At 40.3% G+C, this 27,276-nt stretch overlaps 2 protein-coding genes across 4 annotated transcripts in view; both read left to right on the top strand.

Moving 5' to 3' along the window:
* The first annotated feature begins 405 nt into the window (after window positions 1-405).
* Window positions 406-13,850, top strand: TMEM35A (transmembrane protein 35A). Its single transcript, XM_081565704.1, has 2 exons — window positions 406-646; window positions 12,035-13,850. The coding sequence occupies exons 1-2, from the start codon at window positions 527-529 to the stop codon at window positions 12,437-12,439; spliced, it is 525 nt and encodes a 174-aa protein (XP_081421830.1). The 5' UTR covers window positions 406-526; the 3' UTR covers window positions 12,440-13,850.
* A 1,507-nt stretch (window positions 13,851-15,357) lies between these two features.
* Window positions 15,358-27,276, top strand: part of CENPI (centromere protein I) — a 49,190-nt gene continuing 37,271 nt past the window's right edge. For 2 of the 3 annotated variants that reach the window (XM_081565699.1, XM_081565696.1), the window contains exons 1-5: window positions 15,358-15,413; window positions 17,165-17,397; window positions 18,286-18,411; window positions 22,274-22,392; window positions 22,677-22,784. In XM_081565699.1, the coding sequence (XP_081421825.1) occupies window positions 15,409-15,413; window positions 17,165-17,397; window positions 18,286-18,411; window positions 22,274-22,392; window positions 22,677-22,784 (591 nt within the window). In that variant the 5' untranslated portion in view covers window positions 15,358-15,408. Of the gene's footprint in view, window positions 15,414-16,904; window positions 16,970-17,164; window positions 17,398-18,285; window positions 18,412-22,273; window positions 22,393-22,676; window positions 22,785-27,276 lie in introns of all 3 variants that reach the window. The other variant, XM_081565698.1, reaches the window with a different exon arrangement.

The raw sequence follows: 27,276 nt of genomic DNA, 5'->3' as shown, positions 1-27,276 counted from the left end.
TGCAGATTCATCCTGGAGTGTTACCAACTGCAGAAACTAGCAACTCCAAGGACTCATGTTTTGGTGAGAGAAAGGAAAAGGGGAGACAAGAGAGGCTGGAAAGGGAGAGTGAATAATTAAACAACTAGAGAGATCGAAAGCGCTCCTGGGGGCAAATGATAGAATGATCTTCCTTCATTCCTCATTTCAGAGGCAGCCCGGGGACTGAATTCGCAACATAACCTACCTATTTCCCCATCAAAGACTTGAAGTTTCTACCTCGGTTTGGGACTTCGTTTAATTTTGAGACTGGCTTTCTGGCCAGTGAGGAGCAAGCGTAGGGCATTAGGACCCAGCGATTGTTGTAGTGAGAGAGGTTGAATCTGGATCTCTCAATTTTTCCCTCGAGCTCCCTCCTCTCCCTTTGTCATTCTAGCTGCCTGCTGCCTCCGCAGCGTCCCTCTAGCTCTCTGCGCTAAGTGCCTGCGCCTTAGACCAGAGGGTGCGCAAAGCAGAACGATTAGCCCTGACCTGCCTTGGTGACCCCATGGCATCCCCTAGAACCGTAACCGTCGTGGCCCTCTCAGTGGCCCTGGGACTCTTCTTTGTTTTCATGGGGACTATCAAGTTGACCCCCAGGCTCAGCAAGGATGCCTACAGTGAGATGGTAAGTGAAGCAAACGGGTGATGAGGAGCACACTCCGAAGGGATGAAGAGTACCTCTCCCCTTCTTTCCTCCCTGGTCCACGGTCCCAGCCCTTTCACCCCTACCCCCACCCCGGACCCTCCCTTCTCCCCAACAACTTTGCAGCTGGGAAGGAGCAGCTGGACGAGAGCGAGATTGTTTGTGGGCTAGCCGGGAACAACTGTTCGGGAGCCACTGAATGCCAGTTGGGGGAGGGGTTGCCCAGCGAGTACCCTCCACCCCCAAGTAAACCCGAGGGCTGAGACCTGCGTAACACCTATCACCGGCAGGAGCCCCTTCCTCCTTCCAGCATACCCAAAGTCCGGGCAACCAGCCTGCAAGTCTGATTGCTTCCCTTGGTGCTAAGAGTTTAGCAAGCTGGAGAGTTTATTTATCTTGGGGAAGAACAAAAGGGAAGGAGGAAAGAGCTGAGGGCGAATGGGCTACTAAAACAAGCAGTTTTTAGGGGCGGAGATGGTATTCCCCTAGCCGCCTGGGCGTGTGTCTATATCCTCGAGACAAAAGCAGACTTGGTCCAAATAAAGGTCACTGAAACCCTGCTTCTTCTTCTCTCAAGGGAAAGCTGGATGTTTTGTTTTATTTTGTGTTGTTTCTGGGCTAATCTGCAAAGTCTGCTTTTTCCCTCCCGCAAAATAGTCCATAATCCCCACCTTGGCTCCTGTGGATGCCCAAGGCCAGGCCCTCTGCAGGGTTTCCCTTCTGCAGAGTTCAAATCACCTGAAGGTGACTGGCCAAAACATCTCCTCTGCAACCTGGGGGCTGGGCTGCACTCCCCAGCTGGGCGTGAAAGAGGACTTGTTCCCAGGCTGTGGAGTACAGAGGGGATGACAGGGGATGTTTCCAGCACTTTCTTGCTCTCTCGCTTCTCCCCCAGTCACTCTGCCTCTTCATTACCCCACCCGAGCTGAAGAGAACCTGCTTCTCAGTGCTTCTGCCAGACTGCCAGTCCTGGGAGGGAACCCATTACTGGGCTCTCAAGGTCAAGAAGGAAAGGAGCTTAGGGGAGAAACAGGAGGAGAGAAGAGGCAAGAGGGACTCCCCATTAGGGCTGAGGCAAGGAGGAATAGCCCCACACTCTGACAGTTGACAGGAATAAATAGCTCTCCTGGAGCTCACTGTGGAGCCTTCCAGAGCCCCTCAACCGTGAGCTGCAAATGGATGGAGCCTGGCAAATTGTAGATACTCAGAAATGTTTGCAAGAAGCTCTGGCTTCAGTCTCAGGGTTTAAGCTGGTGTTTCCCATGTCTCTCTCATCACAGGATCACCTCGGGGTCAGGGAGGGCGGCTGACATTCAAGGGCCAAGGGCTAGCCCCAGTGGCAAATTCTAATGTGTTTCTCCTTCCCGCTTTCCCTCCTCCCACAACATTTGACCAGATGGAAATGAAATCAGGTCAAAATGAGTATCCAAGACAGCCTGCATTGGGGAAAGGAGGGGAGGGGAGAAGAGGTGGGGTAGCAGAAGCCACCAAAGGCAGAGGGAAAGGGTGGAGGGGAATTGCCACTATATTTTTATCTTGGCAGTAGTAGTTTGGCGTTGGGTTATAAATAAATGCATATGCTCTTGATTTTCTTTCCTTTTCATATATACATACATTTATATGTTTGTGTATGTGTGTGTGTGTGCCTTAGGTATATTTAAGCTTTCCCTTTCTGTAGGGACATAGTACCCTTCCTCAGTATACTCCCTGTCTCCCTAGACTCTGCTCAGCTGCTTTAGAGGCCATCCAAGCTGTACCCTAAGTACAGTGTTAGGTTCTGCAGGCAATCCAACTAAGATGGAGTCACCGGGAAGCTTCCGATCAGCTTGGCAGGCACTCACGAGGAGGATCAGCCACAAATGGGTTTACAGTAGGTTTCTTCCCAGGGAGTGGAGCTGTCTGTTACAGTCTAGTGAAAGGCAGAAGAATATATGAAGATTCCATATCATACAAAGGAAGATATTTAAATAAGTGTAATCTAATACAGCAGTACAGAACGATTGTGTGTGTGTGTGTGTGTGAATGTGTGTCTGACTCTTTGCAACCCCATGGACTGTAGCCCGCCAGGCTCCTCTGTCCATGGGGGTTCTCCAGGCAAGAATAATGGAGTGGGTTGCCATGCCCTCCTCCAGGGGATCTTCCAAACCCAGGGGTTGAACCCAGGTCTCCTGCATTGCAGGCGTATTCTTTACCAGCTGAGCTACCTGGGAAGCCCGTGTGTGTTTGTGTGTGTGTGTGTGTGTGTGTGTGTGTGTGTGTGTGTGTGTGTGTATGCATGCACAATTCTGTGCTTAAGGGCTTCTGGGGGAAATGGAAGAACTATAGCTGGGAGGTAAACGTCACAGTACTATGAAGCTTGAGGAGAATTTTCAGACTGCCCTTGTCTAGAGTTCTCTCCTGCATTGAGTATTAGGCCCCAGGCTAGAGATGGCTTTCTGGCATAGGGCCCACTGCACTGTGCCTGGGCCAGCCCAGCTTTACTGTTGAACCCATACGAAGTGGGGACAATTCAGTTCTAGTACAAAGAAGGTGCTCAATTTATATTCGTTGAATGGCTGGGTGAATGAATGAGTCATTGTAGCATTGTCTATGCTGGTCACTACCCTTCAGATTTCTCTGATTGGCTCTTGATGATGCAGTTCAGAAGTCATTTCTTGCCTCTTAGAATCAGGTTACAGCCCCTCAGGACTCCAACCAGAGATCAGCTGGGATGATGATCTGGGATTTTCTGTTTTCCATTGAGTAGTGATTCCTCTGCATTGATGGAGTTAGTCATGTATTGACTGTAGTGGCTTTTTATATAAAATCTCAAGGTGTTGTTGTTGTTCTTATTGTTTATGATTGTTCTTTAAAACATCTCAGTGAGGTAGATTCATTGTTTAAAGTTATGCTTATTTTATTGATGGATAAACTGAAACAGAGCAAGTTTAATGACTTATCCAAGATGCTAGGCTAAGCTGCTGCTGGAGCAGAGATTAGAAACCAAATCTGTGACTCAGTATTCCCAGTAGAGGAATCATTAATGGTTTCAACTGCTTTTTTGGATGTCAACTTACAACCGATTCTTGAAAATATGTGGCACATTCTTTCTCCTTTTTTGGTATCAGTTCAACTGTCCCAATCCCATATTTTGGGGTTTCATTTTACTTTGAAACCAATTTTTTAAATTTGGATTTTTTTTGCTCTTCTGTCAACTTTTTTTTTTTTTGTTCTAAAGCCATTAGTGATATGTTTAGGTGTTATCCTACCGATGAAGAATCACTGCTAAAAACTAGACAGACAAATGAATATGAACTTTCCTGTCTCTACTGGGGAAGCCAGGAAAGGTTAGTGGAAAGAGTACAGACTTTGAGTCATATTGGTTTGGGTTCAAGACCTGACACTCTTGAAGTGTCTGTCTCAGTTTCCTCATCTGTAAAATGAGGATAATACCTACCACAGGAGGTTGTTGTAAATATGAACTGAGGTTGCATATGGAAGAATCTAGTACAGTGTATGAATATGGTAGGTGTTCAAGAAATATTCTGGGTTCAGGTGATGATATAATTGACACTATGTTATGCAGTGATTTCCTGACTAATTTGAAGGACCAATTTAAGGGATTGAAATCAGGCATTTAAAAGAGCAGGTTGCTATTTTTACATATGTTGGTGAACAGACCTCTATGCAATTAGCTAATATAGAAAACCCTACACTTGCTGCTGGGTAATGCATAGTGGATCTCGTGCAGACTTTCCGGATGCCTCTCTTGAATAGCCCACTTGGTATGTGTCACTCCATACCTCCTCCCAATTTAGCAAGTGTCACTATAGAGTACTCTAAATCCTACGTGAATTCAACAGGACTGACCACTCCCTTGACTAAGTGCCTTCATTAATTCACTTGGAATTGGGAGATAGTACACAAATGCTGCTAGGCAGTTTAACATATGAATGGTTGACTTGCTCTCTATTTGGTATTCAGCTCTTTGTAGCGGGGGTTCACTAGCAGTGGTTCTATCCTGCAGGCACAAAGGGCCACAAATGAAACAGTAAGAAAACAACAAAAATCCTGTCACATTGAGGCCGAAGGATTTTTGACCCTGAAGAAGACAGGGCAAGTCTGTGCCGCTTCTTTGCAGCCCCTCATAGGGAAGGTTTGTTGTTGATTTGAATGATTTGCTTATTTGTAGTTAAATGCCCTCCAGTATTTCCCCAGGGTTTTATTTAATGTCCACAGGTGACCTTTTATGCTTCCAATCACACCATTAATTGCGTTCCAGCTACATAATAAGATAGTAATTTACCAATGCTTAGACTGTTCTTTGAGGTGGTACAATACATTTATTCCCTCAGAGAGGTGACTGACCCTGAGATGTGAAGTGACTTTGCTTAGTTTACACAGCTAGCTAGCCTAAGCTAAACTACGTTGGAATTTATGCCAGGGAGCTTGTAGCCTCCAATGGCCAACAGCTATGCTTGTTTTAGAGCGACTTTTGACTGAGAGTGGAAGTCAGACCCTTCTCCCCTTAGATGCAATCTGAGAGGGATCCACTCTGGTTAGTAGGATCAGGCTTGCAGCTTCCTTTTTAGGTGGGCATTATATAACAGTGGAAAGTAGAACTGCTTAAAAGGTGCTTTTATTCACATGATATTTGGCAATTAAGCATGTGCTGGCTTTTTATTACATTTAAGAGATGATCTATGATTCACATATGGCTTTTTATCCGACAGAGAATCAGGAAAATCATACTTGAGTCAGTAAATTTTTCAGCACTTATGTAGCCTTTACGATCTAATATAGCAACCAGACTGAGGTTTTTAGCCAAAATACATTTTTGTCAGTGCCCTCTTCTGCTTTCATATAGTTTTCCTCTGTAAATTGTATTGAAGTATAACATACATACTGAAATGTACACCTAAGTGTACAGCTCAAGGAATTTTAAGAATCTTGTATAACCTAGATCAAGAAATAGAACATGACCAGCATCCCAGAAACTTCCCTCATTGCCAGAGTCCAGCTCCAGCAGGTCCAGGGGTTCCCTCAGGATGGACAGTGTCGGCGATGCGAATGAGAAGACACAGCGAGTCTCTCGGTGTTTCCAAGTGTCTTCCACTTTAATGTTTTTTAAAACAGCTTTTATATTTTTAGTGGTATATAGAAACAAATGTATAGAGTCATACCAATTCAGCTTAAGGGACATACCAACTTAGCTTAAGGGACATACCAACTTAGCTTAATGGGTATATCTTAATGGGCCTATCAAGTTAGCTCAATGGGCCAACAGTTTCGACCCTCATGGAAGCCGTTTGCATGTCTTTAGTTACAAAAAGCCTCATTTTATTTACATCATCTTCTGGCCTGGTGGCCTGCTAACACCTTGTGACTCTCCATTGATAAGGGTTGATCAGTCAGAACACTTTTGTATAGAGCACATCAGGAAAGAATTTATCAACAGGAAGTTTTAAGGTAAAACCTGTTTTTGGTAATTTACTCCATGCCTTGAGCTTAACAGAAAAGAATGTGGTTCCATAAAGTCATAGAACAGCAAGCTGAAGTTCAGCTCTAAGTAAGAATCATCAGTTAAATCAACGATTGTCTTATTATTTGTATTAAAGCTAAACTTCTATTTATATAAATCTCTAACTATTATGCTTTCATTATATAGGCTAAATACGTTAAGAGTAAAAACATAGTGAGTAAATATCGATTAAGTAACAGTTTCACAAAGCAATATTTTTTGTATTTCCTAACAAGCCTTTTTTCCTGCGAAGGGTTTTGTGCCTATAGGGGCTTTCTGTGCGGAGGCTCTCAATGCTGTTTTATTACTAGGGAGCAGTTATGCACATTAGCTCCAAAGGCACAGGTACATTTATTAAACAAACCAATATGTTAGCAAAAGGAATTTAGATCAGCATACTCTATATCCCAGATAATTTTATTTAGGGTGCTACCGTTCAGGGGCCTTGTTGATTTGAGGTTTCAGAATGATCTATTTTAGAAGGGAATCAGGAAAGGCCTTTTGCCTACATCATAGAAAATAAGAAGAGGTTTATTATAGTAAACATCAGAAAGACAGATGTCTTTAAGGTGAGCGCTGAGGCAGCCTTCCGAGAATCCCTGAGGCCTGAGAAGCCGTGCTCAAATCAGTCCTTTCCCTCATGACCCTGTCATGAGTGGGGATCTCGTGAGCTGGCTCCCGGCACCTCATGGTCCTTCTCATTAGTACCTACCCCCACCCCCTGCATAAATCCCGACTTCCAACAATACAAGTTAGTTTTACTGTTTTTACTTTGGCTGCCTCATGGGAAAAGACCCTGATGCTGGGAAAGATTGAAGGCAGGAGGAGAAGGGGACAACAGGATGAGATGGTTGGATGGCATCACCAATTCAATGGGCATGAGTTTGAGCAAACTCTGGGAGACAGTGAAGGACAGGGAAGCCTGGCATGCTGCAGTCCGTGGGGTTGCAAATAATCAAACATGACTTAGCAACTGAACAACAACAAATAAACGGGATTACACAGTATATTAGCCAAATTTTTTTTTTCTTTTACCTGACTGGTGTATGTGAACTAAAGTGGACCAAATCACTTGCCCTCTCTTCCCATTTTGTCCTGTTAGCTGGCTTGGATGGGTAATTAACTGTAATCGAAGATGAATATTATTAGACAGCTGTTCAAGTTTAATGTAATTAATATGAGATCATGAACCCTGGAGTGTTGTGAAGACTAAGTGATAAAAAGAAAAAAGATATGACTAAAGAAAGGTTCCATATGCATTTGACTCATGTCTGAATCATACCATTTCATACTATACAAATGAATTGGCTTGAATCATTGCTGTTATCATTAAAGTAATTACTGTGGCTTGCAAATATATGGATTTCTAATTGTGTGCTTTAGTAATGATAAATAAGTGTATGTGGCCCTTGGTTGATGCTATGATGTTATGATTCTTTGACCAAATCTCCAAAATGCTCATTTAATTTCAAAAGGGGGAAAACTGAGGTAATACAATATTTAACTAATTTTCTCCAAGCAATTTAGGGGCAAAACTAGAATTTGAATTTAGCTAATCTTAGCCCAAGGATATTTCTAGATGACTGTCTTTGATTAAAGGTATTTGAAAAAGTTGACTAAACCCTTCTCTCTCCTTTTACTATAAGGAAGCTATGGTTACTGGGTCTGGGTCATGGCAACGAAAAAGAAACAGACCTATACAAAGTCTGTGAGAAAGAAACAGACCTAACAAAGTGAACTGCGAGAGTCTTTTGAGAGAGTGACTCAGTTAACTCTTTATTCTTACTGTCACAACAATTAAAGTCTTTAGAGATCTAATTACTATAGACTTAAGAAATGTGACCCTTCTATTAGAATTGAGGTGACCTGGCCCAAGCTTTGTGGGGGCTGGCAATAGCAGGATACTTTTGATATCTCTATCCTACTCCACAGGAGAAAGAATAAAGGGCTTCCTATACTGTCAAGACCCTATCCAGGCTGAGTCCCATCTCTAACAAGTTAAACATTCACTGTCTGGAGTCCTGGAGAAGAGATGCTATCTGTACCTACTCAGCTTTGAACTAAAGATGTGATGAAATGGCTTATCCACATGCAGTTTCCTCTTGAGAAAAGAAGGAAAGAAAGAGGCAACTGCTGCATACAAAAATATCCACAGCTGCAGTTGTAGAGGTTAGATAAACTGAAAAAGTAATATGGAGTTATACCAAATGGAGAGAAAAGTGTTCATCGAGGCCATAGGAACTTGATTTAAAGACCTGGAATTTGGCCTACAGATTCTACTATAGTATAGATAAAAATCTATTCTTCAATGATGGGTGGTTAGCCCTAGGCAAAACAAAGGAATGTTTCCAGAAGCCACTCAGTCAGCATCTAGAAATCTTCACTCTGAACTGACTGTAGGAAACGCATCGTGCTTCCTGTGTTTATTATGTTAGAAGGTTACACTTAGGATGTAGGATCTGCCTCTTGGGGAGCTTTGTGTTGCTAATTAGAAAAAGTCCTAACTTCAGAGTGATAAGGAAAACTCTTGGGTCTAGATTTCTTTCCCTCATGTCCCCCTGCTACCATCACCAGAGTGTAGAGGGACAGAGAGTGAGCAGGTGGCATCTAGGCTAATAGTGAGAGGAAACCACCAGATGCCCTATCCCTTGACTCAGCTCTGATCCACATGTTTCTGGCTCAGTTAAGCCCAGGGTTTTACTCGTCCTCCTGGTCAACCTCTCCTAATTTCTCTTTGAAAATCCCTAATTTAACCTAAAATGAGAAGGAGGAGGAAGAACTGATATTTTGAGTTTTCTTATATGCTCAGTAACAGGGTAGGGACTAGAGGTGAATGAAGTGAAAGTTGCTCAGTCATGTCCAACTCTTTGCAACCCCATGGACTGTAGCCTGCCAGGCTCCTCTGTCCATGGGATTCTCCAGGCAAGAACACTGGAGTGGGTTGCCATTCCCTTCTCCAGGGGATCTTCCTGACCCAGGGATCAAACCTGGGTCTCCTGCATTGCAGGCAGATTCTTTACTGTCTGAGCTACCAAGGAACCCAAATTATTTGGAAGCTTCAAGAGTCAAGGATACACCAATAATGATAATGCTGTGAGCAAGGAGATCAAACCAGTCAGAGGTGAATAAAGGTAAATAAAGACAACTAAGACAGGATCTGACCAGGCCAGGGTTAGGAAGAGGTGTGAGGCAGGGTCGTACAAGTGCAAAATCGGATCCTGCCTCTATTTAAACTTGTGATTTTTTTTGTGTGTGTAGATATTATTTACCTTAATCAACGAGTGTTTTGGTGCCTTCTTAAATTTTGTACTCAAGGGAACATAGCCTTACTCATTTCATCTTAGTCCCAGCCTTGCTCAGGAAAATGAGACTCAGAGAGGCAAGTAATTTGCCCAGGGGGCACCCTACTAGAAAGTAACAGAGATAGGATTTGAAGCCAAGCCTGTTTGAATCCAAACCCATGCTTTTTTTTTTTTAACTAAACCATGGATCTTAAAACAGTGCTCATAAAGGATTGTCTTGTGCCACTTATGATAATTAGTCCATGAAATAAAGGTGCATTCACTAGAGGAATGACTTAACATTTGTTCCAAACTAGAGTGTGTGAACATTATTCTAAGCACCAGATGCTCCCGACAGGTCAAGTTGGCTTTCTGCCTGATGCTTAGAACACTTGTCTTGCATCTGGTGCTTTTGACTATTCTCTTCTTAAAATTCTTGGCCTTTATGACCCCATCTCTCCTGGGTTGCTTCCTACTTTTCTAACCACACTTGCCTCTGTCTATGTTGTGGATTCTCTTCTTCCTCCCCTTATTAAAATGTCTGTCACTCAATTTTCCCACTGTATACATTCTACCTGGGAATACTGATGACTATCAATTCTGTATCTTTACTCCAGACCTCTATTATTTGAGTTGCCTCTGAGACAGCTCCACTTAGAGATGTCTTAGAGATACTTCAATTAAAACCTCCAAATTGAGTTCCTCATTCCTTCTTGCCTCTTCCCCCTCTTCTTCCATATGCTTTCTTGACTTCTCCCTTTGCCTCCGTGTCCACATCCGATAAGACGTCAATTCCTGTTGACTTTCCATTCAAAGTATCCTTGACTCCATCCCTTCCCTCTATCCTTATTGTCATTACTCTAGCCCAGGTCTCTCACCTGATCTCCTCACTTCCAGGCATACCTCTCCCAATCCATCCTCGATGCCACTTCCAGAGGGGTCTTCCTTAAAAGCAAATTATGTTGTTCTCTTGGCTTATAGGATAAAGTCCAGCTCCACAGTGCAACACTCTACGATGTGACTCATATCTGTCGTCTCTGTCTCATGTCTCCCCCTTTCCTCTCCCTCCCCCAACCTAAGTTGAGCTGGGGCAGTGTTTGAAATACACCAGTCTATTATGTCCTTCACGGCCTTTGCTCATCCAGCTTCCTCTGCCTGCACTGCCCTTCCCTTATTGATCCTGCAAACACCTGCTCTTCTTTAAGATTCCATTCTAGCTTTTCTCAGTCCCCATCCAGGGAAATTTGACCACTCCAGTGTGTCTCCACTGTACCTACTACCATAATGCTACATTGTGTTTATGTACTTCCATAACTTTTCTTCCTATAAATGCAAACTTTAGGAAGGGAAGGCTTTTGAATGATTGATGTCTGTATCCAGAGTACCAAGTACAATGCTTAGCACAAGGAGGCACTTAATAAATATTGAATGAATTAATGGATACTTCATGAAAACCAAGTAGTGGGCAAAACCAGAAAAAAACAGATTTGATAAAATCTCATCAATTTACTAAAAGATGAGGATTGGGTCCATCTGAATAGTGAAAAATATTATTATCTATTACTCTAAGGTCAGTAAAATTCTGTTACTTTGTAGTATAACCAGTGCCTCCCTTCTTTGTTCCATGATATCTGCCTTTGGGCTACAATTAGATCTTGTACAGTACTCTATTATATACCACTAACCATGCTGCTTCCATAATGTTTATATGCATATTTCCCCCCACTAGACTGACAGCTTCTTGGCCCTGTCATATTCATCTCTATATCTCCATCACATAATCCATAATAGGTATTCAATAAGTGTTTATTGAATTAAAATTAATCAGTGCCTTGTAAAAGCCCAGGGATTTATGTCAATGACCATAAGAATGATTTTTGGCTTACTATATCTTAAAGATATATAAGGAGCTAACATTCGCATACATTTAAATTTTTCTATTTGCTTAGCACACTTTTAAAATTTTTTTTACAGATTCCACAAATGTAAACTCTGACTCAGATAATTTTTGAATTATCAAAAATTCCAAATTAGGGAAGTCCAAATTAGTGAGGCTTTATTGTCTTGTTTCATTTTTGTTGTTGCTCATATGCATCTGCATTTGGACAAAGTAGGCACTGGAAAATGTGGATGTGGCTAATCTGTACCAGTTTTTATGGGCCCAGTGAATTTTCTTTTAAATTCTTAATGTTGTTTATGATTTATAATCAGAAAAAAAATTTTTTACAAGGGTGCTTCCACTGCAGGGTGCCTGTGTTTGTTTGATCCTTGGTCTGGAACTAAGATCCCAAATCCTCAGTACTGGCACTTGGTATGGCAGAAAAAAAAATGTTTTTAAGCTATAAAGTCAAATTCTTTTACCTTTGATGGTGTTACTAAGGATTAAATCACAAGGATCTCAGCGGATTGCTTGCTTTTTCCCCTTTACTATAAGATTTTTATTTAGGGGACATGGTAAACAAAGAACAGGACACCCTTGACTGGTGTGGAAAGGGAATGGTGGGGAAGAAGGACCTTGCTTGTGTGCTCTTCATTCTAATGGTAAAATCATGGTTAATGCAGCGATTTCTTTATGGTATTCCACTCTAGAAACGTGCTTACAAGAGCTATGTGCGAGCCCTCCCTCTGCTGAAGAAAATGGGGATCAATTCCATTCTCCTCCGCAAAAGCATTGGTGCTCTTGAGGTGGCCTGTGGCATTGTCATGACTCTTGTGCCTGGGCGTCCCAAAGATGTGGCCAACTTTTTCCTCCTCTTGCTGGTGTTGGCGGTCCTCTTCTTCCACCAGCTAGTTGGTGATCCTCTCAAACGCTACGCCCATGCCCTGGTGTTTGGAATCCTGCTCACCTGCCGCCTGCTGATTGCCCGCAAGCCTGAAGACCGGTCTTCTGAGAAGAAATCCTCGCCACCAGGGAGTGCCGGCAATGCGGGGAATACCGAGGAGCAGCCGTCCTTATACGAGAAGGCCCCTCAGGGCAAAATGAAATTGTCGTAGGAGGGCAGAAGTGCAAAAATTGGACCTTCCAGGCAGTTGCCTCCATGACACCCAGGAAGATGTCAGTGTGTGTTTTTCATTTGATTTATTTATCTTGGGGGAAAAGGGACACATATAACCTGCAAGTTGATGCTCCTATTGGCTTGTGTACACCTATACCCTAAAATGATCTCCCCACATAGACGTGTGTGCACCACCTTTAATCACTCTGGGGCAACTCTCACATCTTGCTGCATGTACATGTATATGGCTAACTATTGAAGTGTATTTGTGAGATGGATTCCAGCAAGCATGTGACTATGAGATTATGTGTGAGTAAACGTTACTTACTGTGTGTGTGTGGGTGTGGGTGTGGGTGTGTGTATGTGTGTGTTCACACCCATGTGCAAAGGAGAAGGCTCTGATCTTGAACTAATCCTGCATAGGTATCCTTTCCTTTTTAGACTGATTCTAGTGAAGGCAGAATAAAATAAATCTCCTGTAAAGAGAATCCCACTTACCTCTTGGTATAAAACAAACCATGTATTCCCATGGGATAGGGGGATCCCTCACTAGATTAAGCTGAAAACTTAAACCTCTCACTTTAGGAAAAAGTTCCTTCAATTTGAGACACTGAGTTACATGTAAAATAAATTAACCTCTACTTTAAAAGTTGTTTAAGTTGTAAATACTCCATATTGAGTTTAATTAAAATAAGGGAAATATGCAGTCAGTAGATAGTCTAATTCTTCAAGTGATAAAATTGGAAGTCTCACCTTGCCTTTGTCAGAACCCAGCCTACTAAGCTCCTTTACTTACAGTTGGAAACTGAAACAATAAACTTGTTATCAGACATCTGTTTGGGATTTTCTTAAGCCAAAAGCTGCCTCACTTCCACTATTCTCAGCAGCTAACCAGGATTTGGCAGCTGCTCCACTGTTGTGGTTGGGGGAGCAAGGATTAGTCCTGTTAGAAGTCTGTGAATCTCCAACTCTAGCTGTTCTCTTCAATCATCTGAAATGAGGAGCTGTATCCAGTCTTTCCTGCCAAACAGATTCACTATTCTTACTGAATTTTCACTGAACTTTGCTAGTGTAAGCAGAGATCCAAGTTACCGCCATGGTTGTCTCCTCTACCATACCTCTTTCAGTGGGTGGAGTTTAGCTGGGGGAAGGACATTTGATATGGGTTAGTCGGATTGAGCAGTATGAAAATTTGCTTTCTTCATTATATACTGCTGCTTCTCCTTGTTAGATGTGCTTTGGTGGTTTAAATATCATTGTGCCAGGGATGGGGAAAGGGGTGGGGGTGTTGTGTGTGGGGAATACGAATTAATGTATTTTCTTCAGTGTCATTGTTCTTGTTAATTGATACCTCTCTGTCTTATTTCTCTCATTCTTTCAAAATAAACATTTTTGAAGTTTGGAGGAAATAGTCTGGACAAATAATGAAAATCTGGAAAGAAAGTGTCATATCATGGGATTCAGGCTGTTTTATTTTTGAGTGGATGTGGGAGGAAAATAAAGACAAGGAGGGGTACAATAATATACTAGTGAGTTACAAACTTTCTAATCTCATTTAAGTTCACTCACAATTTTGTGATGTCAGCACATGAAACAGAAAGCCACAAAATTAAGATCTCAATACAATTCCCAGGTATGGGGAGTTCTACTTCATTAGGTGATCCCAAGGGAAGGTTGAAGAATGATTTCACACAGAAAAAAATTGCAGATGAATAAATAAAGATGAGCCAGTGTCTCTCACTATATATGTACCCACAAACTGGCACAAATTCCAGTGCCACAGACTTGTCACATTAGGCAAATTATTTTACCACTCAGGGCCCCAATTTCATTTACAAAAACAAGGTGATTGAAAGCTTAAAATTCTTTTCAATCTACATATGAGTCTATGAAATGATTAAAACTATTAAAATGTGTCTCAAGAATTTTTCAGTTATACTAGATAAGGAAGAGCAGCTATCATAGAAAATATTGAATAGTCAATTCTCATGCATGATTAAACATGAGTTCTTGAAAGTACTTTGAAAACCATGTAAGATGTGGCAAATAACCATTTTTGCTGTAGTCTTTCCCAAATACATCAACATAATCTGATTCTTCATCTCTCCCTAAGATTGCAAAGTTTCCTCCCACAGTTTTGCCTACAGTTTATGGGTTATGTTTTGGCCTTAAAAAAAATCTGTGAGAGTCACTAAATTTTTATCTTTTCTCGCCAGTCCCAACTCTAGGAAGATTAAACTAGGGACTAATCTCAGGTCTCAGACTAAGCCCTTGTTGCTGTTTTAGCCAGTGTCTGTCAAGTCCATCGATTCCTCCAAGTTAGGAATCTTTGCATTTTGATTGGCCAGCTACATACAAGACGCCGTTTCCTGCAAACCCTCGAAGGTATGCGTGCCCATTCTCGGTAAAAAAGAAGGCAAATTCAGCTGTCCTTTCCTCTCACCTCCTAGAGACAGCTTCAGAGGTCTCAGGCCCTTGAACTTAATTCTCTTGCCCAGCATGGGAGAACAGCCTTTACTGAGAAGTTTGCAGTTTCATATTTTCCTACAAAGTCCCGACACTTGGGATCAGCCTGAGCGAAAGAATCACTATCATTGGTCTTGTTAAATTCAAGAACCGAGACACTAATCGTTTCATTTAACGCACAGTGACGAATGCGAACAATATTAGAAAAACGGGAACGTCAGCCAATCAGCCGATTTCAGCAGCAACGGCCCACTTGCTGCGCGTCCCCGGGCCCGGGGGATGAGGCGCGCGGCTCTGAGGAATTGAGTTTGCGTCAGTGTCGGCGCGCGCACTGCCTCGCGCCAGTGAGCTGTGACTCAACCAATCAAGCTTCAGCAGAGCACGTGGCTCCGCCCCGCCGCCGCCTGCGTTCCCGCGGAAGCGCATGCGCGGGGTGGAGCCCGCGTATTTGAATCCGAGCGGTGGTGTTTGGAACCCGTTGGATTTGAGACCGCGGAGTGTATGAGGTGAGGTACTTTTAAACACACGGCAAACTGGGAGCCCAGGTACCGAAGAAAATCAGTCTCCTGACTTCTGAGCAAGGCAGTCCTCCAAGGTGTCGGGTTTCCCCCAGACCAGGAATCTGCCCAGTGGGTCCGTGGTCGCGGCCAGGTTTACTCCCTGTTGAGGCAGCCTATGAGAGGGGAGTTCTTGGGGAGCGATGGGACGGTTCCATCAGAAGGGGCCAGAAGCTGATCGCCCACTCTTCTTACGTAGGACCCGAGGAAACAACTGGCAACCTGGAACCTCCTGGTGGTCTAGACATAGATATTGCTTTCCTTCCTGCTCCGGCTTCATTTGTTCTAGGGAGGTGGGGTTGAGTGCAATTACGACCATTCCTTTAGTTTTTCCCATTTGCAGCCCCAAACTTAGAAGTCATTCTGCCTTTCTCTCTTTTCCCCTACATCCAATTCTTTTGTTATGGCCTTGATCAATCTTCCAAAACATTTCACGAATACAATCATCTTCTGTCTCTCTTACTATTTACACTTTAGGCCGGGTTCAGACCACACTCACATCTCTTCTGGTCCTTTGCTAAACTTTTTAAATTGTCTGTTTCCACTCCTGGACCCCTGGCATTCTGTTCTCTGCGCTGCAGCTAAAACGATCTTAAAACATAAATCAGATGGTATCACTTCCTCTCTGACACTCTTCCCTTCCTCTTATAGTTAGTTGCCTATGACACTTAAAGTCCAGACTCCTTGTTTTGGTTGACAAAGCCCAATATAACAGTCCCTGTCTGCCTTTCTTTGTCTCCCACTACTCTGTACCTCTTTAATGCCACTACTCATCCTCACCTCTTACTGGTGGTGTTGCCGTTTCTTTAACACACAAAGACCTTGCTTCAAGATCTTAGTATGTCTTGCTCTTTCCTCTCTGTGAAATACTCTTTGACCAGATCTTAACATAGTTGGTTCCTCCTGGCATTTGAATTTAGCTTAAAGGTGACATCAGAGAGGCTTTCTCTGAACACTTGTTCCACAATAGCTTGTCACTGTCACCTCAGCCCCCCTTTTTTTATCACACCACTGTAAATGTTCACTATTAGGTATTTACTTATTTATTGACTCTCGTGCGCCTCCCCATCCCACCCCTGTAAGTTTCACTATAGCAGAGGCCTTGACTTTTTATTATTTATCCTTGATAAGCAGAACTGTGCTTGGCATATAGATGATGCTTAGTAATTATTTACTGAATAAGTGAATTAGCAAGGCATGTTTCTGTTCTGAGAATCCTTAGTTTGGCAACCAGTTTGTCTTAAACTTGGCACTGACAAGGCAGGCAGCATTAAAGATTAAAAGCAAAATCAAAGCCGAGTGGAGAAAAATAGGAATGGAGAAAGTAACATTGAGTTCATGAGATGAATTAGTATTAGACTCACTTATGTGATATAGCCATTTTAGGAGAATTTTTTATGTTCCCTGTACTCTTACCATCTTTTTTCCCCTCTCCCACAGGGCCAGTTCAGCTGGTGAATGTTACCTTGGAGAGCTGTTTGCTGTTTTGCTCTGTTCCTCTTTAGGTCAGAGGGCTTTTTGAGAAAGTTAACCTGTAGCTTTTGTTGCCTGTATTGCTGTCATTTTTTATTGTGTACTTGTAGGCCAGGTGCTCTGTACTAAATGTGAGGAGTACAGATAGGTGTGGTCCCTGTCTTTGGAGTAAAAAGGGAGGGACTGTTTGGCTGGTTAGTGACACCTTGACACTTGTTTCTGTATAGAACATGTGCAGTAATGTCATCTCAAAAGAAAGTTAACTCTTGCACACGAAAGAGGACTTCACAGGGTAGTAATAGCTATCAGACTAGACTCTCGGCCTGGAGAGTACAAGAGGACCTAAGTGACTCAAGGAGCATCTCAAAACGTGGACAGAACAATACTGTGGAAGATTATGAAGGTGCTGATGATCAAGCAGAAGATGCTCTGCAGATCGCATTGAGATACTTTGAGAAAGGTAAGAGATTGTTTTCATTGTGTAAGGCCTGTTCCTGTGAAAAAATTCTAGACTCTTTTGGTAAGGATTTTTAAAGGGAAGCATATTTTTTCTCATTCATGATTTTTGTTGGTTTAATGGACATTTATTGAGCACTTAACTACATATCAGTATGCTAGGTACTAGGAATACAACAACAAAGAATGTTCCTGGCAGAGTGGTTTTCAAACTGTTGCACATTGGGATTAAATTACCTCAGAATCTTTTTCTTTTTAATATTGATTTATTTGACTGCATCATGGATCCAGTTTTGTCATGGGAGGTGCTCGGGATCTTTGTTGTGTCATGTGGGGTCTTTCGTTTCACAGACTCTCTAGTTGTGGCACGAGGTCTCAGTAGTTCTACAGCATGTGGGATCTTAGTTTCCTGACTGAGAATCGAACCCGAGTCCCCTGCATTGCACGGCAGATTTTTAACCACTGGACCACCAGGGAAGTCCCCTACCCGAGAATCTTTAGAAACCACTGGTATCTGGCATCCACTCTTAGATTTTCTGATTTTATTAGTATGGGACACAACTTGAGCATTGAAATTTTTCAACAGCTCCCTAAGTGATTCAGATGTGCAGGAAAGTTTGTGAACCACTGCCTTAGTTATTGAAAACAGCTTAGTCTTAAGTTCAGTGCTTTTAGTTAGTTTAGTTAGTTTAGAGCAAAGAAACCAGGGCAGGACTCAGTTTTCCTGCTGTCAAATATTCTAGAGTTTTAAGGGCTTTGAAGGGTTTTTAGGAAGACTTTTTTTTTTTTTTTACATAAAGCTGTTCCTTTGAAGTAGTCTAATTGTAACTGTTGAGGCTGAGGAATGAGAGAGTTTTAAAGTACTCACTGTTTACTATTGTTCCTCTTTCAGGTCCCATTAAAACTTCACAGAGTAAAGAGAAACACTTGAAAACTGTGGAAAATGTGGCGTGGAAGAATGGGTTAGCTCCAGAAGCAATCGACATTCTATTAAGTGTGGCACTCAGTGGCAAATTTGGTATGTCATGGGGATAAATTTTTCAGCATTAGTTTTGCCTTTCAGAATTTGAATTACATTGTTGATTGGAATCAGATACAGTTAAAGAACTGTATATTTTTCTATTCTCTTCATACAAACCAATCTAAGATTATACAAATGGACCTCTCTTATGTCCAAACTTCGCTTGTGGCTCAGCTGGTAAAGAATCTGCCCACAATGCGGGAGACCTGGGTTTGATCCAGGGTGAGAGGATCCCCTGGAGGAGGAAAAGGCTACCCACTCCAGTATTCTGGCCTGGAGAATTCCATGGACTGTATAGTCCATGGGGTCGCAAAGAGTCGGACACGACTGAGCGACTTTCACTTTCACTCACTATGTTGAAACTACCTTAACTAAAAGTGTCTTATGTGTATATGCTGAAAATGGCTAGTTATCACATTTTTATTTTTAAAATGGATTCTTGTTACCAAATGCATGGAAGCGATTTTTAGTATTTCTCTTAGGAAGGGTAGATAATAGTTTAAGTAGTGTTGCTGGAAGGCACATTAAGAGATCACTGGTGTACTTTATTGCCTTTAGATTCACTTATCAGTGACAGCAAGTCGCTGTTGATATTGTCTCCATTCCAGTGTCTGTGGCTTTAACAGTTAAGATGCTTTTTCTTTTGAGCAAATGCCTCCTTTTCTGTTCTAAGTTCATTTGCTTGGAGGTGGAGGTGGGGAATCTTAGAAAGAAATAGTATCTGTCCATTAGTCCATTATTCTTTTCACTTGAGAACCTTTTAACCTACCCTCATCCAGATTTAGACTTGGAGAGTATTTTAGCCCTTGAACATTCTCATTTTAAATGTGAGGGAACTGAAGCCCAGAGTGGTTAAAGAGACTTGCTTAATCTCAGAGCTAGAACTGGGGAACTCTGGTCTCCTTACTACCCTTCTAGTGTTTATAGTGCACCACACTGCTACCAGATTTTCTGCTTTTTTTCTTTAAGACAACTATCAAAATTGGATACTTAATACACCATTCTGCATATTGGGTTCCTTTGTGCATACCCTATCATGTTTGCAAGGGTATGTGTGTGTATTTTAAAGAAACAATGCATGACTAGCTGAATTCAGTATATGACTTCCAGGTATTTTAGTTCTCTATTTTTACCTGATTAGTGCTCTCTGTTTTCCTAGAAAGTTAAATTTGACCTAATAAAATTGGTCTTCTTATAAGTGGTTTCAGATTGCTTCTACCAAATATCCATGAATTCATAGTTAACTGATTAGTGTCCATCAAGAACAATTCTATCTATTCCTTCTCCCCTTAAAACATGTATAGAATGTACAGATGTTTTCTACTTTGGAATTTCTCTTTTCTTTTATGATATCTCAGAAATGAACGATTAGGTTTTCGTGATGTTTGCTAGGTCTTGTAGCAAATGCATGTGTTTTTAAAAATGCATGCCTCAGGCTTTGAAACTTGTATATAACAATTTGAAAAATAATCTCTAGCTTTCTAGTGTAATTTCATTTTTTCTATTAAGCTGGAATTTGAAGACATTAAATGTAGCCTCCTTAATTGCTTTTCTCCTTTTAGTTATTTCTATGATATCCCCCATCACTATTAGATCTTTGTATGTAACTCCTTTGCTAAGTTGAAATGCACATTCAAGGGCAGGTGTGCTAGAAATGTCATAATTAGGTACAAAGGGACTTTGTACTCTTTAGTAATTAAAAAGTCACTGGGAAATAAGAATAGAGTCAATATAGACTCTATTCAACATAGAATTCTCCCCTTGAATTTGGTATATGTATAGAGTATTTAGTGGTCATTCTCTTGTAAACTTTACAAGAGTTGGGGGATGGGAATAGGGGAGAAGAGAGGTAAAAACAAGAAATCACTGAGTGGAAAGCAGAGATTTTTATTCTTATAATTCATTACCTGCCATCACTGCTTCCTTTTTTCAACACAGAATGATGGGGTGGAAATTGATGAGACACATTGTTGTAGTTATGTGGGATAAGTAAATCTAGAGAACATGATGACTAAAGTTAGTAATATTGTATAGAATATTGGAAATTTGCAAGAGAATAGATTTTAGGTGCTCTTATCACAGAGAAGAAAATGGTAACTATGTCAGGAAATAAAATGTTGATCAGCTTGACTATAGTAGTCATTTTACTGTAATAGGTATACAGTATCTGCCAGGTATTTACATGTTACAACTATATAGATAGTTGTAAATACAGTGTAAATGAAGTGTAAATGGTTGTCTGTGTTTGCCTAATTCAAGCTTTGCTTTTTGGAACTTTATGTAATTATTTTTTTAGGAACACTTTCTGTGTTTAGTTGAATTCACAGATGTGGAACTTGAGGGTATGGAGGGCTGATTATATCATATCATGTTGTGCATCTTAAATATATATAAGTTTTACTAAGGAAAAAAAACAAGAGGTCTGCACCTGTAGGAAAAGAAAAGACATGTATAAGATGTTTCTGAGAATGCTACTTATGAGTGAAGTTAAGAACAGTGTTATCTTAGTGAATGGATGTGATCACCATGCTATAGTGCATGTAAGACGGTGTTTAAAGACCTGTATGTTTCTAAGAATGCTACTCTCTGGAGAAGTTGAGAACAGTGTTATACTGAATGGATGTGATTACCACACTGTAATGCCTTTAAAACATTGGTTAAAAACACATACATCCAAGATACTGTTGTGGCTTCTACTTGTATGAGAAGTTGAGAACACTAGTTTTTCAGTGAATGGTTCTGATCACCACAGTATAATGCAAATGAAACAATGTTTAACTACAAAAAGAAATTGATAATATATGTATATATAAAATTATTGAAGCCTTAATAAGCAGAAGCTGATATAAGACAAATCTACTGGTCACATCATTTCTATTAGCAGATGGGAGAATAGCATGGAAGCCAGAGAATGATGGAAAGGTTGGACCAATATAGAATGACAGTACTACCAGTTAATAGGGTAGTTGTTTCATTCTGGTATCCTTCCCACTTTTGGGGTGCGGATGGAGAATACAAATGCATCTATCTAATCTTAAATGTAGCAGCTGATGTAAGATGTCTTACAGTAGATTTAAATAAATCAGAATCTATTATGCCATTTTAAAAAGTCCTTGAAATTTTCCTAGGAGTAAAATACTATTTTTGAGATGTAATTCACATACCATAAAATTCACCCTTTTGAAGCATATGGGGTTGGTTTTATTCATTTTTTTTTAGCATATCCATGGAGTTGGGTGGGCTTCCCAGGTCTGCCTACAATGCAATCCGTCTGCAATGCAGGAGACCCTGGTTCAATTCTTGGGTCAGGAAGATCCCCTGGAGACGGGATAGGCTACCCACTCCAGTATTCTTGGGTTTCCCTGGTGGCTCAGAAGGTAAAGAATCTGCCTGCAGTGTGGGAGACCTAGGTTTGATCCCTGGGTTGAGAAGATCCCCTGGAGAAGGGAACAGCTACTCACTCCAGTATCCTGGCCTGGAGAATTCCATGGACTGTATAGTCCATGGGGTCGCAAAGAGTCGGACACGACTGAGTGACTAAGCACAGCACATAGAGTTGGGCATTCATCGCTATTATCTAATGTCCAAACATTTTCATCCTTCCAAGAAGATATCCTGTATTCATCCTCCATTGTTAGATAGAAATATTAGAGCCAAAGAATTTGCTTTATAGTTTATATTAGAAGTTAAAGGTACATTTTTGTTTCAAACTATGCTTTGTAATGTTGATAAGAGTTATTGAATATTACTTTATTGCCTTCAATGTGAAGTGAAAGTTTTAGGACCAAGAGTTAATTACAGTAAAGGGACAATCAAGACCCTAAAATGTAGTTTAATTTGGACTTTGTCTACTTTCTAGGGAGTGCTGTAAGCACGCGGATATTCAAGTGTATGATTCCAGCAACTCTAATATCAGAAGATTCTGTGGTTAAGGCGGTCTCCTGGCTTTGTGCTGGCAAGTGTTCTGGTAGCACCAAGGTAATCTTTTTAAACACTTTGATGATAAGTCCTTCAGAGCCACTTAAGGGCTGGCAAGGAAGAGCCACTTACGAAGTAATGGCAATGGCCTTTTGTGCAAAGCTTGTAGTTTTGGAACAATATAGCTTGATGCAAGAACTCTGTTCAAATAGAAATTTTTACTGAGAAATAAAATCTATTATCCTTCTTTGTGCTAGAGGCTTCTAAAACAGTCCTGAGGGGGGAATTAAGCTCTTTTGTGCCAGTTATATTTCTCTAAAGATAAGCACTTTGTTTCTTAATAGGTGCTTTTTTATCGTTGGCTGGTTGCAATGTTTGACTTCATTGATCACAAGGAGCAAATTAACTTGCTCTATGGCTTCTTTTTTGCTTCATTGCAAGATGATGCACTGGTAAGTAAAAATTGAACAGCATTATGCATCGATCAGTGGTACATGCTTGTATAAACAACTTTCCTTACTTATTTTAAAATGTATGAAACAGAAAAGTGTAATGAGTAGCATAACAAACACTGTTATACCTGTCTCTCAGAGTAACAAATGAAATTTCCCCCACATTTGCTTTTTATCTTCTTTTAAGGAAATAATTGTTACAGATAGAATTGAGTCCACATTGGAGTCTCTTTGCTGATCTAGAGCAATGATCGCCATCTTTTCCCTTTTAAACCACTTCAACAGGGTCCTTTGGGTCACTTATTCTGCAGTTTCTTGATTAACATTGTGAAAACCTCATCAGAATTAATGAGAAGGAGAGGATTACTTTTCATGAGATGCCAGTGGACTGGTTTTGATTAAATAGGATAATTATTCCCATTGAAAGCATTAATAACTCTAAGAAATCAATCTACCGTCCACCTGGAAGTCTTTCAAGGACCATCAGTAGTTCACAGACCATGTGAACCATTGATCTAACAGAACTTCCCTTGCTTTGGGGAAGGGAGGGAATTCATTTATTGATTTCATTTTCAAAAATTGACTATGTTTGTTGCATTATATGAGACAGTGTAGAAGATTCAAAGATTAGCTGAGAGTTTCAATATTCCAGGGCTTTGTAATCTATTTGGGAGACTAAGGAAAGCACAGAAAATTAAATGACAACGCATAAGTTCTATTATCAAAGACAGTGTATGTTAATGTGAGGATAATAATTGCTGTGATATTTCCAGGAAGAAAAGAACACTGTTAACCAGAGTGATTAGAAAAAGCATCATGAAGTATGTGGGCATTGAACTGGGCCATGAAGGTGGAGTAGGATTTGAGATTTGATGTTTGATATGACAGGAATATTTTAAGCAAAGTTGTGAACTGTGTAAACTGTGTTTCAGAAAACCTTAAATAGATCAGACTGACTTAATTACAATTGATGTCAGGCAGTGGTGGGTGGTAAGGCTGAAAAAGTTGGGTGAGGAGAAATTGTAGAGGTCTTTAAATATGATGGTAAGGGATTTGAACTTTATCCAGTGGGGAAATCACTGAAAAACTTGGGACAGAACATGTTGAAAGCAACATTGTAGGAAGTTGTATCTAATAATGCCAAACATGAATGAGGATGGAAGCTAGAATCAGGAAGACTAGTTAGGAGACTGACATGATGATGATATCCTAAACTTGCAATTCTCAAATACGCTCTGTGGATCCTTTGATGCTTCCTGAGAAACTTTCAGGAGGTCTCAGAGGTTAAAATTATCTTTATAGTGATATCAAGATGTTAGTAGCTATTTTCACTGTGTTGACATTTGCACTGATGGTGGATAAAACTGCTGACCCACTCAGGGCAGTGAGTCCGTGCTATACTAGGGTTTGTTGTGTTCTTTACTGTAGTAAAAAAAATGCTAGTTTTACTTAATAATGTCCCAAATGAAGCAATAAAAATTAATTCATGAATTATATTAAACTTCAACCTGTGAGACATATCTTTAATATTCTGTCTGATGAAATGGGAAGTATAAATAAATCCCTTCTGCATACTAAAGCACAACAGTTGTCGTGAGGAAAGGAACTTTATGTGATTGAATTGTGAGCCGAACTAGCTGCTTTTTTCCATGGAATACCATTTTTACTTCAAAGAATGACTGACATAAACTGTGGTTATTCAGACTTGGTATTTGGCAGATGTTTTCTTGAAAATGAGCAAAGTGAGCTGGTCATTTCGTAGAAAACAACTGGCACTATTTGTTGCAAATGGTAAAATTTGAGCTTTTAAGCAAAAATGACAAGTTTGAAAAAAAATTTGTATTTGTCATTGTGAACTTGACAGCTTCCTAATACTTAAAAGACTTTGCTGATGAGAATGAGAATATTAATGACTGTGATTTTTAGTATTATATAATGATTATAATTATATTAATAATTATATAATGAAATATGTCAACATTTGGGAGATCGGTATAACTAATTTCCAAATGATCTCATTTGAAATTATGTATGGGTAAAAGCCATCCAAAGTGCAAGATATAGCAGTGAATTTTAATGGCATAGAGTACAAAGAATTCATTGATAAGATTTCAGAATCCACATTGCAGCTATTTCCTAAGAGACTTACCACTTATTAGTTTTGGTAAAGTATCAAAGACTAATATCCACAATTTTTTGAAAAGCCTATTAAAATATTCCTTCTTTTCCAGCTACATATGTGTGTGAGGCTAACTTTTCTTCATGTACTTCAATCATAACAACATATTGTAACGTTTAATGCGTAAGCAGAGTATCTATCTGTATTGTTAAGTCAGAAACATTAAAGAGATTGTAGAAATGTAAAACTATGTCACACTAAGTCTTTTTTTGGGGGAAATATAGTTATTTTCCATAAAATATTTCATTTATGGTTAGCATGTAATGAGTTTATTTTTTAAATGAGTTACTAAACATTAAAAACTTTTCCTAAGTTTTAATTTCTAATATGGTGAATATCAACAGCTATAAACCAGATAAACAAAAGCTTTTGGGGATCTTCTAATTTTTAAGAATGTAAAGAGTCTTGAGACCAAAAAGTCTGAGAATCACTATCAGAGATTAAGGGGTATGAAAAATTGAAGGGACAGATCTTAAACGAGACTGTAAAGGAAGAATTGACATAATCTAGCACCTAAACTGGATTAAGGGAAGGGTCAAGAAATACAGATAGAGTTTGTAAGTCAGCATGATGCAGATTGAGAGCACAAACAGCTGAGTTTCAGGTTGCCTTGGTGACATTCAAGCCATGTATTAGGATTAAAAACTGGAATGAGAGAAGTTGTAGCCCAGAGTGGTTTAAGCTTGCAGGAGGGGACTGGTTCAATGTGATGACAGGATTTAGAGTGACAGTGGGGTGAGTTGTTGAAGACTAGAGTAAGGGAATAAAGGTTATTGGAATTGAAAATTTCCGTATCCTATGGATTTGTTGTTGTTGCCGTCACTGCTCATCTGTCAGTTACCAAGTGAAGTACGTTGAAACTCTCCCACTCAGAAGGCAGACTTGTCAGTTTTTTTCCTTAAAAAGTTCTGTCAAATTTTGCTTTATATATTTTGAGTCTATTATTAGGTAAAGGCACAATTAGAGTTTTCATGTTGTCCTGCTGAGTCAAACCTGTATCATGGAGTAGCGTTTTGTTAGAAATGCTTTTCGTTTTAGTCATTTTGTTTGATATTGACATTGTCAACTCAGGCTTTATTTTGGCTAGTACATTGCTTGGTATGGACATGAACTTGGGCAAACTCCGGGAGATAATGAGGGACAGGGAGGCCTGGTGTGCTGCAGTCCAGAGGGTCACAGAGTCGGACACGACTTAGCGACTGAACAGCAACAATATTGCTTGGTGTATTTCTTTTGGTTTTTTGAAAAATCTTCCTTTACCCTCATGTCTTAGACACCTCCCCACTCCAGCATTCTTGCCTGGAGAATCCCATGGACAGAGGAACCTGGCTGGCTACAGTTCCTAGGGTTGCAAAGAGTTGGATATGACTGAAGCAACTTAGCACAGCACAGATTTTATTTTTAAATTCTGTTTAATGATTTTTCACTTTTACCTGGAAAATTATTTACTTTTATAGTGATTATTGATATCATAGAAATAAGTAGGATTACCTTATTTTTTAATTTTATTATTTTGGGCTGTGCTGGGTCTTTATTGCTGCAGTCTTTTCTAGAGCTGTAAGGAACAGGAGCTACTCTATAATTGTGGTAAGTGGGCTTCTCTTGTTTTGCAGCACAGACTCTAGGGTGCACAGGCTTCAGTAGTTGCAGCTCCCAGGCTCTATAGCACAGGCTCAACAGTTGTGGTGCATGGGCTTAGTTGCTCCATGGCATGTGAAATCTTCCCAGATCAAGAGTGGAACTCCTGTATTGGCAGGTGGATTCTTTACCACTGAGCCACCAGGGAATCCCTGAGATCTATTATTTTGAGCTTTCTAAATGATCTGCTTTTTTTCTGATTCTTTTCCTCATCTCTCTTATTTTAGATTGATTGGGGTTTTCCCCCATTCTTGGTTGGAAATTACACACTCTGTGTGTGGTGTTGTTATTGTACCTATTTTAATAAGCATGTATAGTATAAAATGTAAAATGTATAAAAACTCATCCTTCTTACTGTTTTTCTTTTGTTTGGAAGATATAGTTATTTTTCATAAAATATGTCATTTATCATGTAATGGGTTTATTTTTTAATGAATTAATAACTATTTATAATTTTCTCAGTTGAAATCTTTAAGGCTTTTCTTAAAGTCTAGAGGTAACCAATATCTTTATCTTCATCTTGAAAGATACAGGGCCCTAGAATGCTTTAACTCTGATCACATCCCTCCCAGATTGTACACTATTATCTGATTTTAGCTCTGACTCTTTCTTCACCATCCTCCTCCACATACACACATAGTAGACATTATTATTTTCTTCACAATTAATATTTGT

The sequence above is a fragment of the Giraffa tippelskirchi genome, chromosome X (assembly GCF_054371585.1).
Source record: "Giraffa tippelskirchi isolate mGirTip1 chromosome X, T2T-mGirTip1v1.2.pri, whole genome shotgun sequence".
Taxonomy (NCBI): Eukaryota; Metazoa; Chordata; class Mammalia; order Artiodactyla; family Giraffidae; genus Giraffa; species Giraffa tippelskirchi.
The sequence above is the reverse complement of the archived record's forward strand: the minus strand, read 5'-3'. Positions and strand labels throughout refer to the sequence as shown.

Bases quoted from the DNA above. Each gene is read 5' to 3' on its own strand.
- TMEM35A (XM_081565704.1), top strand. From the start codon at position 527: ATGGCATCCCCTAGAACCGTAACCGTCGTGGCCCTCTCAGTGGCCCTG. The intron at 647-12,034 runs GTAAGTGAAGCA...ATTCCACTCTAG, and splicing joins AGGATGCCTACAGTGAGATG to AAACGTGCTTACAAGAGCTA.